Genomic DNA, 16,033 nt, shown 5'->3' on the forward strand with positions numbered 1-16,033 from the left:
ACCAGCTGTGCAAAAGGTACCCGGCCAACTAAGAGACAATTATGAGGATTCCTGAGTCTTACTGGCCACTGCAGGCTGTGTGTTCCCAAGTTTTCTGAAACTCCCATACCATTATTTGACTTGCCCAAGTCTCTGGTAACCAAACCTTTTCTCTGAGAACAAACATGAACTTGTTTTTTGTGAGTTCAAATGAGGTGTTCAATACCCTCCTACTGTGGGCCTAACTAAACATCATAAGCCTTTCAACCTATAAGTAAATCAGAGATCTCACTAAGCCCTTAACTTCATGAGAATAAAGACTAATAGCTTAGCCTCTCTTGCGATCCAATGGCAAGAGCTTCCCACTTTGTTGAGGGGCAGCAGCTAAACAAATAGTCTCCTATTGGCTTGGCTTTAGAGTCTCCTTTAAACCAGATGGTCCCTTGTGCTGTACCATCTTTGTTGCTCCCGGAAAATACACACCTCTCATTAAGTCGATTTACCTCCTGCAAACTTCCTTCCTTTCTCTGAGATGCTACAAAGATTGTCAAGGCAGTGCTCTCCCTCACTCTGGTAAGCAATGAACTCAGCTTCACTTGATCAGCAAGTTATTTCGGTAGCATTTTTGAGCTGGCAAATGACAGTGGTCTTTATCAGAATGTGTCCTAAACTCTCATCTGAGAAATCCCAGATTATTAAAAAATAAAAACAACCACCACACTTTCTATTTGTCATTGATTTTGGCAAATATTACTGATTGGATCATGGTTGTTCTTTGTTCTTGTTCCTACAGCCTCTTACTCCCCTGAAAGATGTTGGTCACTAATGGGCTAGGGTCCTGTCTCTGCTGGAAAAGAGCCATGAAGGGGTCCAGCATGTGTTCTGTGGTGCTGAGGGGCAGTTTGTCATAAGCTTTCACCATGATGCTGTGTTCCTCCCTCCCATGCCCCATGCCCACACAAATATTGATGCACCCGCGGAAGAAACAGGCAGCAATACCCCTTCAGTTAGTTCCCTGGAGTCCAGCAAACTGGGGGAGGGGTTGGCAAAGGATTGGAGAGAAAAGAGGGAGGAGAGAAGTTTTCCTTATTTTGTCAGGATTCCTCTTATCAGCTCTGCTTTTCTTTGCCTGCCCTAGGGCTGACTCTGGGGAATGCCAGATTGGGGCAAATCGCAGGGTGTCCTCAGGCCACCCTCACCCAAAGGACACGCACACCTCTCTCCAAGTGAAGTCTGGTTCTGGTGACCAGCAAGGGCAGGCAAAGGGTAACAAAAAGCTGGCTAGAGCAGTTGACAGGAGTAGGTGACGAGGAGTTTGCGTAAATTGAATAAACTGCCAAAGCTGTCCCCATTTTCCTTCATCTATCTCCTGGTCTCTAAGAGCTCAGGACAGACCCCAGAGCAGCAGCCAAGGTGAGGAAGTCTGCCCCCCAAACAAGGAATGGAGCAGCATTTGAAACCTAGAGAAAAGGATATCCACGGGGGGGGGGGGGCGCGGGGGGGGTAGGGGGGAGTTGGGGGCGACAAGGGGGGCAGGTGCGGGGTAGGAAGGCTGCCTTCAACAGATAACCCCTTGTGGGTGCAGGGGCAAACGGCCCAGGAGCCTGAGCTCCACTTGACAAAAACTTCCCACGGTTACAGTTGTCTAGAAGCACGAAGCAGTGAGTCTCCTGACACTTAAAAGCTTGCTCTAACTCTCACGTATTCTGGAATCTTCGGTCTGTGCCATGCACTATGTCACTTAAATAGTTTTGTTTTGTCGCTTTGGTCTCGCTGTGATTTCTTGAGTGATGGCCTCCATCCCCATACGGCACTGTACGCTGGGGTCGCCCCGAGGCGGGGCCACCATAACCAGTGTCAGGTAGAGGGTGTCGTCCGCCTCTGCCCCCGAGGCCGCCCTGTAATCCTTTGAACTTCTTAGTCCCCACAGCACCGGGCTAAGTCCTAGAGCTCGGTACAGCTTTGATCACAGTCTTCAGACACCAGAATTAAGAAATATGTAAATACCAAGTTGGAGAAACAGCTTAAAAAGTTTAAGAAATCCAGAGCAACGGGATTCCGCAGAGGACAGGCCTGCCAGTTGGGGTGGGGGGAGACAGGTTGGAAAGAGGAACTCCGCTCTGAAAAAACAACGTTCAAGTCTCTCGCAGTGGAGGCGTCCTGAGAGTCGCTGGACTCCGAACCGGAGGGTTCTCCCGAGAGCCCCGCGGGTGGCGCGCAAGGCTCGCGCGGCCCAGCAGGGCGGGACCCGGGCGGCAGCCGGCGGCTCTCCGGGGAGGCTCGCTCTAGGAGTTGGGAGTGACCGGCCGGCCGGCCTCTCCCGGGATTTGTGACGTGCCGGACAGCGGTGGTGACGGGGCCACCACATAAAGCCGGGTCGTCGGGGCGGGGGTCTCCCAGGCCAAGAGCCACGATGGGATGGGGAGGGGGTGGGGAGCGAGGCGCCCCCGAGCGCCGGGGCTCCGCGCAGCATTGAAGTGAGCGCCGAGTCGGCGGTGGCGGCGGCGGAGCGGACGGCCGCGAGCACCCAGCACGCGCCTGGCTGCTGTAGCCGCGTTGGCGGCCCGCGCGCCCGGCTCGCCAGGCCGCGCCACGCCCCCGCGGGGGTGGAGCCGCGGCCGGGGGCGGGTCCGCAGCTGGCGGCGCCCAGGCCTGGGGCGGGAGCTGTGGCAGCAGCTGCGGCGGCGGCGGCGGCGGCGGCGGCGGCGGCGGCGGCGGCGGCGGCGGCGGCGCCAGGAGCTGCTGCAGCAGAGGCTGAGGCTGCTCCTGGACGCGTCCGGGCCGCTCAGCCGGAGCCCCAGCCCGGAGACGCCGGGCGGTGCGCTGGGTGCTGCGGCTGCTGCCCGCCGGCCGCCGCCCGGGCCCCCGCTGCCACCCGGGCCCCGGCCGCCGCTCGCGCCCGGGTCGACCCCGCCCGCGTGTGTGCCCCAGCCGGGACGCCGCCCCCGGCCGAGTCTCCACTTCTCGGCCGCACCTCCCATGACAGCGCCCGCTCGAAGATGGCTGCGAAGGGCGCGCACGGCTCCCACCTGAAGATGGAGAGCGAGCTGGAGCGCTGCCGCGCCGAGGGCCACTGGGACCGCATGCCAGAGCTGGTCCGGCATATGCAGACGCTAGTCGTGCCCGGCGGCGCGGGCGGCCGGCGAGCCAGCCCGAACGCCGTGCTCACCTCTGTGGACACCGGTGAGTGAGGGAAGGGGCCGGTTCACAAGCGCGGAGTGCGCGAAAGGCGCCTCCTCCAGGAAGCGGGCCCCGACTGCGTGGGGCCGGCGGTGGCTGCTTTCGGTATTACCCTTCCTACAGTGCTGGTCTTACGAGCAACCAGGGTAGTAAGGAAGGTTCTTCTGCCCAAGGAGAAAACTCACATGCAGGGTGCTTTGGAGAAAAGAGAGAAACGGCTTTTGCCCTCTGCCCTTTCGGATCATGTGGGCTGCTCGGACTGCTGTGAAATGGTGGTTTCGGCACGCATCAGATTGGGGCTTAGGCCGGACTCTTGCGCCGCCCCTCCAACCCCCATTCCGGTTCCTAAACTCCGTCAGGTGAAGGCTGTGCCTGTCTCTCCTTGCCCTCCCCCTCTTTCCCCCAAGTCAAATTGACGGCGAAGCTCTGTGCACAGCCAGTATGGTTGGGGGCTTGACGAGCGCCAGGGTGGAGTGGTGGAGAAGTGGGAAAGAGGCCTGGTAAGCCTCAGTTTCTTCTTCTGAGTTCTGGCTCGGGACGCATCTAGCCCTGGCAGTCTGTGGCTTTAGCAGTAGGGCTGGTTTGGCTGGGCTGGACTCTTGTGCTGGGGCAGGAAGGCACCCTGATGTGGCAGTGGGGGAACACCCCGCCCCAGTCTCCAACCTCAAACCTGTTCCTGGTGCCTTCAGCTCAGCCTGGAGAGCCCTCCCTGAGCCCTCTCTTTGTGCGCAGCCAACTTTAGAGCCTTTGTGGAAGGAGGCAGGGAGTAAATAAATACAGATATAACGAGTTTTAAAGACTGCCCAGCCTGTGGAAGGCTCTGTGAGGAGACAGAATGATAACGATAATAGTAACAGTAATAGCTAAGTCGCTCACTCACTGTGTGCCAGTGTACTAAGCACTGTAATCAACTCAGTTTCTCCCAACAACCCTATGAAGCAGGTACTCTTGTTTGCCACTTACAGATAAAGAAACTGAGGCACAGAGAACTTAAGTAACTTGATCATCCAGCCAGTAAGTGGTGGAACCAGGATTTGAACCCAGGTTTCTGAGTACATCCTTTTAACCACTTGCACCATTACCTCTCCAAGAAGTATAACACAAAATCCCAGCTTGAAGAGTTGACAAAATGGATGGGAAGGCAGACGGGCGATCAGAGGGCAATTGTGTTAGATTATGGTGCTTAGAGGAAGAGGAGGTTTCAGGAAGCAGCAGAACTGGTACTGGCCTCTAACTGGTGTTGGGAAGGGCAGAGTGTGTTTGCCCAATGAGGAGGAAGGATAGATGGACATTGAGGGGGCTAGGTGGCAGGGATGGACAGTCGGTTTGAGGCTTTGAGGTAGGTCTGAGCGTGGCAGTGAGGGGTAGTGGCCAGAGCTAAAGATTCATGTTTGGGAGAAACTGATGAGACCCCGCCTTCCAGGGAAGGACAGATAAATTTCAGGTTCCCCTCTGTCCCCTGTGTGGGGTGATGTGGTGGGGTGGGGCTGGTGAGGGTGGAATGGAGGATGACCCATGCAGAGGGCACTGGGGCCTGGTCAAGGTGTGGGAATCTGGGTGAGGTTGGTAGCACCACAGAGAAGCATGCTGGGCCCAAGACAGGAACCGGGGCCGCCTAGAGTCTATCCAGGGCTTTACTTCCTAAGCTGTTCTTTAGAGATCTCAAGGAGATTGAGTAATTCCTTGGTATTCTAGGATAAAAGGGTTTTGGGAGCCAAAAAAGCTAAGTCATTAGACCTAACAGATTCAATATTGTTAAACTGATCTTTTTTAACTGCAGGACTTCTCAGAGCCTTTAATATGCTCACCTGCGTATGATGTTCAAGCCAAGGTTAGAGTATAAACACCACATTTCTCAAACTTACTTTGACCGTATTCTATGGATTATTGGGAAGCACTGGTATGGCATAGTTTATAAATGGTATGGTATAGTTATAAAGTGCTTCTTCTATTTGAAAAAAACTTTTTTTGTAAACAGCCCTGTGGGTAGGGCAGGAATTATTGTCCCCATTTTAGACATCAAGGCCCAGAAAGGTCACATAATGAGTATGTGGCAGAGACTGTACCCAAACCGGAGTCCCTGACACCAGGTCTACTAGTGACAGAGGGAGGAGTGTGGAGCCTGGGTTGGCTTCATTGTGGGAACTGACCAGCACAAAGAGGGAGGCTAAGGTCAGTGGGGTCTCTCCTGCCAATTTTGGGGTTTGGTCCTATGAGCGATTTTCTTCCATTGTTATTTCCAGATACATTTATCCCAAAACGCACACATGCCTGCACGCACGTGCACACACAGACACACATAAGGAAGGAAAACAAATGACTCCCGAAGCCCAGGCTTAGGGCATTTTTTGGATTGTCTGCTATTTTGGTTCTCTCTCCACTGGGTTCCTTGATCACTGGAGGGATTAAGGGCCTGTTTTTTGAGGGGGTGTGGACACTGAGCCCCCTGCAGCCCAGGAGGGAGATTCTTAAAAGTCCCACCTGGTCTGTTAGACTCAATGACCAGAAGCTTCAACATAATTACATAATTTGGGAGAGGTGAGGAAGGTGCTGAGGGAGGAGGATGAACCCCAGCTGAACCCTGTTTTACAGACTGAGGCCCTGCTGTATCTGTGGGATTTCCCAAAGAAACGAAGAATAGCCCCCAGAACATGGGTTTCACTCCAGGGAGCAGGAGGGGAAGACCCAGCTGGAGGGGGAGACCTCTTTCTGGTCTGGTGGGAGTGAAGGATCAGGAGATGCTCCCGCAGAAGGGGCCCCTACCCCCTTTTCCTGTCTGGGGAGGCTGCTCCCCACCACTTGCCCAGGGGGAAGGTGGTTACTACTGTTTGTACATTTTCTTTCAAACTCACATCCGGTTTAGATTTGGTCAGGATGGAGCAGGGGGACCCCACAGGGTGGCTAGCTGTGATGGGTTTTGTTCATGTAAAAACAAAGAGCCCCATCCAAGTGGTTAAAAAAAAAAAACAAAAAAAACTTTATTAAGAAAAATCTCCAAAACGTCAAAAAAGTAGAGAGAAAAATGAATCCCATATATCCATCAACCAGTGTCAGTGATCACAAACTCATGAATAGTTTTGTTTGAGCTACACCCTGGGCCATTTCTCCCCCATGTTGCAATATTTCAGTATGTATTTATTAAACAAGAACTCTTTTGAAAAATAAAACTACCATATTTTTATTACAGCTCCCCCTCATCTAATTATTTAATTTTACAGTTTGTTTGCTAGAATCAGGATCCAGATAAGGCCACACATTGCATTTGGTTAATGGGTTGAATCTTTCTTTTATTCCCAACCTTTTATTATGAAAATTTCAAACATACAAAAAGTTGAAAGAATTTTGCAGTAAACACCTGTATTCCCACCACCTAGATTCGAATATTCTTTTACTATACTTGCTTTAATCACATCTGCTACTCTCTCCATCCATCTGGAGTCTCTCCTAATCTGTAGTCATCCCCTATCTTTTTTTTTTAATTAGTGATTTTTTTTAAAAAAAACTGGAGATTGTTCTGAGCATTTTTTTCAGTTGAAGTTAGCGGGAGTACGTTTGAGGCAGGTGGCCTCTCACTAGTTTTGCCCTCTTCCTCCTCTTGCCGCGGTTGGAAGGTCCCAGCCCTTTGCAGTCCTGCGAAGTGAGCAGCTGCAGAGACCACCGTGTCCCCATTTGACCCAGTAGGGAAGGGTCTGGTCTGAGCACCTGGTCTGCCAGCTGGAACCACCTTTCCTGACTGAATTGGCAGGTGGAAGAATGGGGAGCACTGCCCTGCAAATATGGGTTCTGGGGAGGAGGCCGGTATCCTTGAAGTGGGTCCCTGTGAACTGGCACGCGGCGAGAGGCCTGGAGAGGGGTGGGAGTGAAGAGGAAGCTAGCCGCCAGAGGCCTCCTAAACAAGGTGGGGAGACTGGGCGGGCCACTAAGTGGGGACTTCCTTTGGGCCTCTGCTAAGAGCAGAGAGCTGGGCTGGGCTGCCAGAATCAGGAGCCAGGCTCCCAGAGTCTGTTGCACTGTCCGTGAGGAAGGCCTTCCTAATGCCCCAGCAAGGGAGAAGCTGGAACACTTTACCCAAACCACGATAGGGAGTAGGTTTCGGACAATAAGATGATGAAGAGCAATCTGTTTTACCTTTGGAGAAGGATAGGAAAGCCTCGATCCACCTGGATTCTTATTTAACAACTGAAAGCCTAGAACTTTTCATTCCAAACTACCCTTCAGTTCCATAGACTGACCAGTTGAGAACAGTGGGATGGAAAATGTGGAGCAGGGAGGAGGGTTGGACAAGGAAGAAAAGAAAGTAAATCCCCGATATCTACTTGAGTGTCTGCTAAACGGAAAAACAGAGAGACTGAGTGGGGTGTGAAGAGGGGAGGGCAAAAAGGCTCTGGAGAAGGATCCGGAGTGTTAATCTACAAAACAGTCTGAAACTCACAAGTGTGTGACAGTGAGAACTACTCTTATTCCTGCCCTTGGAATTACGATTAGTTTTTTAACCTACTGTTTACAGCTCTTAGACTGTTCTTCATTTCCAAACTGTCAGGAGCTCTGCTCTGCGTGGGATGTGGGGAAGAGAGACTGTTCTTTGGCTGTGTTATGTTATGTGGGTTGTGACCATAACAACATTGCATCTTTATTGTCATCTATAAAATGGGAATAATTTCTACCTTTCAGGGCTGTGCAGATTAAATGATACTATATAATAAAGTACCTGGTACTCAGTGGGCCATCAGCAAATACCAGCCCCCCTTTTTCAGTAAAAGACACTTTTGAAGTTTAGAGCAGTGCTTCTCAAATGGTCTGTGGTGAAGGCTCAGTTTTATGTTCTGGTTTTTTTTTTTAAGATTCCCAATCTGTTGTGTTCTGATACTTTCTTAAAATACATAAACTGATAACCGCTCCCCCCACCACCAATTTTTTAGTATTTGATTCAACACTTATTCTGGCACATGGTTATCAACGTTTCTGAACATATACTCTAAATTTCTGCACTCACCCCGCGGGACTGGGTCACAAACAGGCACAGACCCACCCCAGCCCACGGACCACACTTTGAGCAGCATGTGTTCAGAGGACATTTTGAGGAGAGGTGTGGGCCCTGGGGAGTATTTCAAGATTGAGGTTTGACTAGAAGGAAGCTGGTTTCTCTTGGCATGAAAGGAAAGGAGCCAAGGAACCCTAGGGAGCTCTGGGCCGGGCAGCTGGGTGGCGGAGGCGGGACCCGGTGGCCGGAAGTCTGGGCTGCAGACTGGCACCCGCAGATTTGGGGGGCGGGAGCTGTGCGCACCGCTGCACCTGACGGCAGAGGGGCGGGACCAGCCCGGGAAGTGGAGCCTGGGGAGGGATGAGGTTCCCTGGGAAGGAGCAGGTTCATAACTCTACCTCAGGTTTTACAGATGCAAAACAGATTAGAAGGGGACAGCCAATTGCCAAGTGGCCCACAGCTCAGGAATGCTGCTTAGGCACCCACTTCTAAGCAGCCCACTCCCCCTCCTGGCTGAGCTTTTGGAAATGTAGAAGATTCCTTCTATTCTTGGGTCGATTTAAATTTTATTTTTGACTAGGTAATATATTCACATGGGTCAACCTTTCAAAGGTACCCAAAAGTAACGAGTGAAAAGCCTCCCTCCATCTCTGCCCCCGTCCCTGTAAGGTAGAAAAGTTAGCAGATGTTTGTGTTATCCTTTTACATATTTTCATGCGTAAATGCACAGTGGTCCACTGTGTGTGCTCTACTTTCTAATCAGTTTATCTTGAAGTTCATGTCATGACAGCCCATACAGAGCCTCCTCATTCCTTTATATGGTGGCATGGTGTCCCTTTTAATGGATATATCATGCTTTATTTAATCAGCCTTCTGTTGATGGACATAAAGTTTTCTCTGGTTTTCTGCTATTATAAACAACGCTGCAGGAATGACCTTATATGTTGGTCGTTTTACACATGTTCGAGGACATCTGTAGGCATGGGATTGCTGAGTCAATGGGGATGTGCAAGAAATAATTTTGATATATGTCGCCAAGTTGCCCTTTGTAGAGGTTCTACCAACTTCTGTCCCACTAGTGATGGATGATAGTTTGAACCATCATTTTTGGCCATTTCCTCCTAATGTTACTTTTAGAAATCATGAGGTAGGTAGCAAAGGATGGGCTACTAGGCTGTGGCATCCTCAGAGGGAACATCTCCTGTGACTGTTCTCTGGGATCTGGGCTTCCGGGATGCTCTCTGTGGGGAATCTCCCTTACGAAGAGACACAGTTATTCAGGGACATGCAATTTTACACCTGTGGCTTTGAGTTGTGAGCAAACTGCAGTGGTCCTGAGAGTAAGGAGTGAGTGGCATTCTGAGTAGGTCTGAGAATGCCATCCTGGCAGCAGGAAGGGCACTAGAGGACGTGGGATTGAGCACATGTTCCTGGAGGCATTTTGTTTTTTTAATAAATTTATGTATTTTATTTTATTTTTGGCTGCATTGGGTCTTTGTTGCTGCACTGGCTTTCTCTAGTTGTGGCGAGCGGGGGCTACTCTTCGTTGTGGTGCGTGGGCTTCCCATCGCGGTGGCTTCTCTTGTTGCGGAGCATGGGCTCTAGGCACGCGGGCTTCAGTAGCTGTGGTGCACGGGCTTGGTAGTTGTGGCTCGTAGGTTCTAGAGCACAGGCTCAGTAGTTGTGGTGCACAGGCTTAGTTGCTCCGCGGCATGTGGGATCTTCCCGGACCAGGGCTCGAACCCATGTCCCCTGCATTGGTAGGCAGATTCTTAACCACTGTGCCACCAGGGAAGCCCCCCTGATGGCATTTTGGATGGGCACAGAACTCCCTGAGCCTCGGGGCTTCCCCATGGGAGAGTGGAAAGGATCCCATTACTCAACAGCTATTTATTGGGTGCCTGTATTAAGTGGTCCTTGCTCTGTTCGAGGGGGACAGGCCAGGAGCCAGTCACCAATCACAGCCACCCAAGGCGGTCCTGAAACCACCCTCAACCTCAAACCCTGCACCCTGAGCACCTGGATCCCACCCCACTCAGGTTGCCCCTGCTGTAGGTAGCAGGGATACGGTGGTTCCAGGACTGCAGTTTTCAGTGCTGTGGGGGAGACAGCAAATTAAACCAAGCAGTATGAAATCATTAGCCAAGGGGTGAGGTCTGTGGACGAGCTAACGTGTGCGGGAACTCCAGAAAGTGCCAAGGATTGCCGTGCTACACCAGTAAATCTGCTTCCGACCTTAACTCTCCTTGGTTGCTAGGTTATCCCTGGGTCATGCTAAAATACCTTAATAACAGAGAAAACCAATTCTGCTACATGGAAGATAGGAGCACCTGACAATGTGTTATTAAGCCACCTTGTATATTTTTCCTCTTCAGTTGTTTGGAGGGAATTCCTTCCTTGTGTAAGAACTTATCACCTTGGAGCATGGGTGTGACTTTGTCCCTCATTTTTTTTTTTCCTTTTTTTAAATTTTATTTTATTTTATTTTGAATTTTATTTATTTTTTATACAGCAGGTTCTTATTAGTTATCCATTTTATACATATTAGTGTATACATGTCAATCCCAATCTCCCAATTCATCTCACCACAACCCCCCCACCGCTTTCCCCCCTTGGTGTCCATACGTTTGTTTCTCTACATCTGTGTCTCTATTTCTGCCCTGCAAACTGGTTCATCTGTACCATTTTTCTAGATTCCACATATATGCGTTAATATACGATATCTGTTTTTCTCTTTCTGACTTACTTCACTCTGTATGACAGTCTCTAGGTCCATCCACATCTCTACAAATGACCCAGTTTCGTTCCTTTTTATGGCTGAGTAATATTCCATTGTATATACGTACCACATCTTCTTTATCCACTTGTCTGTCGATGGACACTTAGGTTGCTTCCGTGACCTGGCTATTGTAAACAGTGCTGCAATGAACACTGGGGTGCATGTGTCTTTTTGAATTATGGTTTTCTCTGGGTATATGCCCAGTAGTGGGATTGCTGGGTCGTACGGTAGTTCTATTTTTAGTTTTTTAAGGAACCTCCATACTGTTCTCCATAGTGGCTGTATCAATTTACATTCCCACCAACAGTGCAAGAGTGTTCCCTTTTCTCCACACCCTCTCCAGCATTTGTTGTTTGTAGATTTCCTGATGATGCCCATTCTAACTGGTGTGAGGTGATACCTCATTGTAGTTTTGATTTGCATTTCTCTAATAATTAGTGATGTTGAGCAGCTTTTCATCTGTCTCTTGGCCATCTGTATGTCTTCTTTGGAGAGATGTCTGTTTAGGTCTTCTGCCCATTTTTGGATTGGGTTGTTTGTTTTTTTAATATTGAGCTGCATGAGCTGTTTATATATTTTGGAGATTAACCCTTTGTCCGTTGATTTTTTGCAAATATTTTCTCCCATTCTGAGGGTTGTCTTTTGGTCTTGTTTATGGTTTCCTTTGCTGTGCAAAAGCTTTGAAGTTTCATTAGGTCCCATTTGTTTATTTTTGTTTTTATTTCCATTACTCTAGGAGGTGGGTCAAAAAATATCTTGCTGTGATTTATGTCAAAGAGTGTTCTTCCTATATCTTCCTCTAAGAGTTTTATAGTGTCCAGTCTTACATTTAAGTCTTTAATCCATTTTGAGTTTATTTTTGTGTATGGTGTTAGGGAGTGTTCTAATTTCACTCTTTTACATGTAGCTGTCCAGTTTTCCCAGCACCACTTATTGAACAGGCTGTCTTTTCTCCATTGTATATCCTTGCCTTCTTTGTCATAGATTAGTTGACCATAAGTGTGTGGGTCTGTCTCTGGGCTTTCTATCCTGTTCCATTGATCTATGTTTCTGTTTTTGTGCCAGTACCATATTGTCTTGATTACTGTAGCTTTGTAGTATAGTCTGAAGTCAGGGAGTCTGATTCCTCCAGCTCCATTTTTTTCCCTCAAGATTGCTTTGGCTATTCGGGGTCTTTTGTGTCTCCATACAAATTTTAAGATTTTTTGTTCTAGTTCTGTAAAAAATGCCATTGGTAATTTGATACGGATTGCATTGAATCTGTAGATTGCTTTTTTTTTTTTAAACATCTTTATTGAAGTATAATTGCTTTACAATGGTGTGTTACTTTCTGCTTTATAACAAAGTGATTCAGTTATACATATACATATGTTCCCATATCTCTTTCCTCTTGCATCTCCCTCCCTCCCACCCTCCCTATCCCACCCCTCTAGGTGGTCACAAAGCACCGAGCTGATCTCCCTGTGCTATATGGCTGCTTCCCACTAGCTATCTATTTTACATTTGGTAGTGTATATATGTCCATGACACTCTCTCACCCTGTCACATCTCACCCCTCCCCCTCCCCATATCCTCAAGTCCATTCTCTAGTAGGTCTGTGTCTTTATTCCCATCTTGCCACTAGGTTCTTCATGACCTTTTTTTTTTTTGTCCTTAGATTCCATATATATGTGTTAGCATACTGTATTTGTTTTTCTCTTTCTGACTTACTTCACTCTGTATGACAGACTCTAACTCCATCCACCTCATTACAAACACCTCCATTTCATTTCTTTTTATGGCTGAGTAATATTCCATTGTATATATGTGCCACATCTTCTTTATCCATTCATCCGATGATGGACACCTAGGTTGCTTCCATGTCCTGGCTATTGTAAACAGAGCTGCAATGAATATTTTGGTACATGACTCTTTCTGAATTATGGTTTTCTCAGGGTATATGCCCAGTAGTGGGATTGCTGGGTCGTACGGTAGTTCTATTTTTAGTTTTTTAAGGAACCTCCATACTGTTCTCCATAGTGGCTGTATCAATTTACATTCCCACCAACAGTGCAAGAGTGTTCCCTTTTCTCCACACCCTCTCCAGCATTTATTGTTTCTAGATTTTTTGATGATGGCCATTCTGACCGGTGTGAGATGATACCTCATTGTAGTTTTGATTTGCATTTCTCTAATGATTAATGATGTTGAGCATTCTTTCATGTGTCTGTTGGCAATCTGTATATCTTCTTTGGAGAAAGTTCTATTTAGGTCTTCTGCCCATTTTTGGATTGGGTTGTTTGTTTTTTTGTTATTGAGCTGCATGAGCTGCTTGTAAATCTTGGAGATTAATCCTTTGTCAGTTGCTTCATTTGCAAATATTTTCTCCCATTCTGAGGGTTGTCTTTTGGTCTTGTTTATGGTTTCCTTTGCTGTGCAAAAGCTTTTAAGTTTCATTAGGTCCCATTTGTTTATTTGTGTTTTTATTTCCATTTCTCTAGGAGCTGGGTCAAAAAGGATCTTGCTGTGATTTATGTCGTAGAGTGTTCTGCCTATGTTTTCCTCTAAGAGTTTGATAGTGTCTGGCCTTACACTTAGGTCTTTAATCCATTTTGAGTTTATTTTTGTGTATGGTGTCAGGGAGTGTTCTAATTTCATACTTTTACATGTACCTGTCCAATTTTCCCAGCACCACTTCTTGAAGAGGCTGTCTTTTCTCCACTGTATATTCTTGCCTCCTTTATCAAAGATAAGGTGACCATATGTGCGTGGGCTTATCTCTGGGCTTTCTATCCTGTTCCATTGATCTATATTTCTGTTTTTGTGCCAGTACCAAACTGTCTTGATTACTGTAGCTTTGTAATATAGTCTGAAGTCAGGGAGTCTGATTCCTCCAGCTCCATTTTTCGTTCTCAAGATTGCTTTGGCTATTCGGGGTCTTTTGTGTTTCCATACAAATTGTGAAATTTTTTGTTCTAGTTCTGTGAAAAATGCCAGTGGTAGTTTGATAGGGATTGCATTGAATCTGTGGATTGTTTTGGGTAGCAGAGTCATTTTCACAATGTTGATTCTTCCAATCCAAGAACATGGTATATCTCTCCATCTATTTGTATCATCTTTAATTTCTTTCATCAGTGTCCTATAATTTTCTGCATACAGGTCTTTTGTCTCCTTAGGTAGGTTTATTCCTAGATATTTTATTCTTTTTGTTGCAGTGGTAAACAGGAGTGTTTTCTTAATTTCACTTTCAGATTTTTCATCATTAGTGTATAGGAATGCAAGAGATTTCTGTGCATTAATTTTGTATCCTGCTACTTTACCAAATTCATTGATTAGCTCTAGTAGTTTTCTGGTAGCATCTTTAGGATTCTCTATGTATAGTATCATGTCATCTGCAAACAGTGACAGCTTTACTTCTTCCTTTCCGATTTGGATTCCTTTTATTTCTTTTTCTTCTCTGATTGCTGTGGCTAACAATTCCAAAACTATGTTGAATAATAGTGGTGAGAGTGGGCAGCCTTGTCTTGTTCCTGATCTTAGTGGAAATGGTTTCAGTTTTTCACCATTGAGGACAATGTTGGCTGTGGGTTTGTCATATATGGCCTTTATTATGTTGAGGAAAGTTCCCTCTATGCCTACTTTCTGCAGGGCTTTTATCATAAATGGGTGTTGAATTTTGTTGAAAGCTTTCTCTGCATCTATTGAGATGATCATATGGTTTTTCTCCTTCAATTTGTTAATATGATATATCACATTGATTGATTTGCGTATATTGAAGAATCCTTGCATTCCTGGAATAAACCCCACTTGATCATGGTGTATAATCCTTTTAATGTGCTGTTGGATTCAGTTTGCTAGTATTTTGTTGAGGATTTTTGCATCTATGTTCATCAGTGATATTGGCCTGTAGTTTTCTTTCTTTGTGACATCTTTGTCTGGTTTTGGTATCAGGGTGATGGTGGCCTCGTAGAATGAGTTGGGGAGTGTTCCTCCCTCTGCAATATTTTGGAAGAGTTTGAGAAGGATAGGTGTTAGCTCTTCTCTAAATGTTTGATAGAATTCGCCTGTGAAGCCATCTGGTCCTGGGCTTTTGTGTGTTGGAAGATTTTTAATCACAGTTTCAATTTCAGTGCTTGTGATTGGTCTGTTCATATTTTCTATTTCTTCCTGGTTCAGTCTCGGCAGGTTGTGCATTTCTAAGAATCTGTCCATTTCTTCCAGGTTGTCCATTTTATTGGCATAGAGTTGCTTGTAGTAATCTCTCATGATCGTTTTTATTTCTGCAGTGTCAGTGGTTACTTCTGCTTTTTCATTTCTAATTCTATTGATTTGAGTCTTCTCCCTTTTTCTCTTGATGAGTCTGGCCAATGGTTTATCAATTTTGTTTATCTTCTCAAAGAACCAGCTTTTAGTTTCATTGATTTTTGCTATTGTTTCCTTCATTTCTTTTTCATTTATTTCTGATCTGATCTTTATGATTTCTTTCCTTCTGCTAGCTTTGGGGTTTTTTGTTCTTCTTTCTCTAACTGCTTTAGGTGCAAGGTTAGGTTGTTTATTCGAGATGTTTCCTGTTTCTTGATGTAGGCTTGTATTGCTATAAACTTCCCTCTTAGAACTGCTTTTGCTGCATCCCATAGGTTTTGGGTCGTCGTGTCTCCATTGTCATTTGTTTCTAGGTATTTTTTGATTTCCCCTTTGATTTCTTCAGGGATCGCTTCGTTATTAAGTAGTGTATTGTGTAGCCTCCATGTGTTTGTATTTTTTACAGATCTTTTCCTGTAATTGATATCTAGTCTCATAGCGTTGTGGTCAGAAAAGATACTTGATACGATTTCAATTTTTTTAAATTTACCAAGGCTTGATTTGTGACCCAAGACATGATCTATCCTGGAGAATGTTCCATGAGCACTTGAGAAAAATGTGTATTCTGTTGTTTTTGGGTGGAATGTCCTATAAATATCAATTAAGTCCATCTTGTTTAATGTATCATTTAAAGCTTGTGTTTCCTTATTTATTTTCATTTTGGATGATCTGTCCATTGGTGAAAGTGGGGTGTTAAAGTCCCCTACTATGATTGTGTTACTGTCGATTTCCCCTTTTATGGCTGTTAGTATTTGCCTTATGTATTGAGGTGC

At 46.6% G+C, this 16,033-nt stretch overlaps 1 protein-coding gene across 1 annotated transcript in view; it reads left to right on the forward strand.

Moving 5' to 3' along the window:
• Positions 1-2,690: 2,690 nt before the first annotated feature.
• The window catches only part of TTC7A (tetratricopeptide repeat domain 7A), a 129,874-nt gene continuing 116,531 nt past the window's right edge, over positions 2,691-16,033 (forward strand). Inside the window, exon 1 of the mRNA XM_061168743.1 lies at positions 2,691-3,162. Coding sequence (XP_061024726.1) covers positions 2,979-3,162 — 184 coding nt within the window. The 5' untranslated portion in view covers positions 2,691-2,978. The remainder of the gene's footprint in view (positions 3,163-16,033) is intronic.

The sequence above is a fragment of the Eubalaena glacialis genome, chromosome 14 (genome assembly GCF_028564815.1).
Source record: "Eubalaena glacialis isolate mEubGla1 chromosome 14, mEubGla1.1.hap2.+ XY, whole genome shotgun sequence".
NCBI lineage: Eukaryota > Metazoa > Chordata > Mammalia > Artiodactyla > Balaenidae > Eubalaena > Eubalaena glacialis.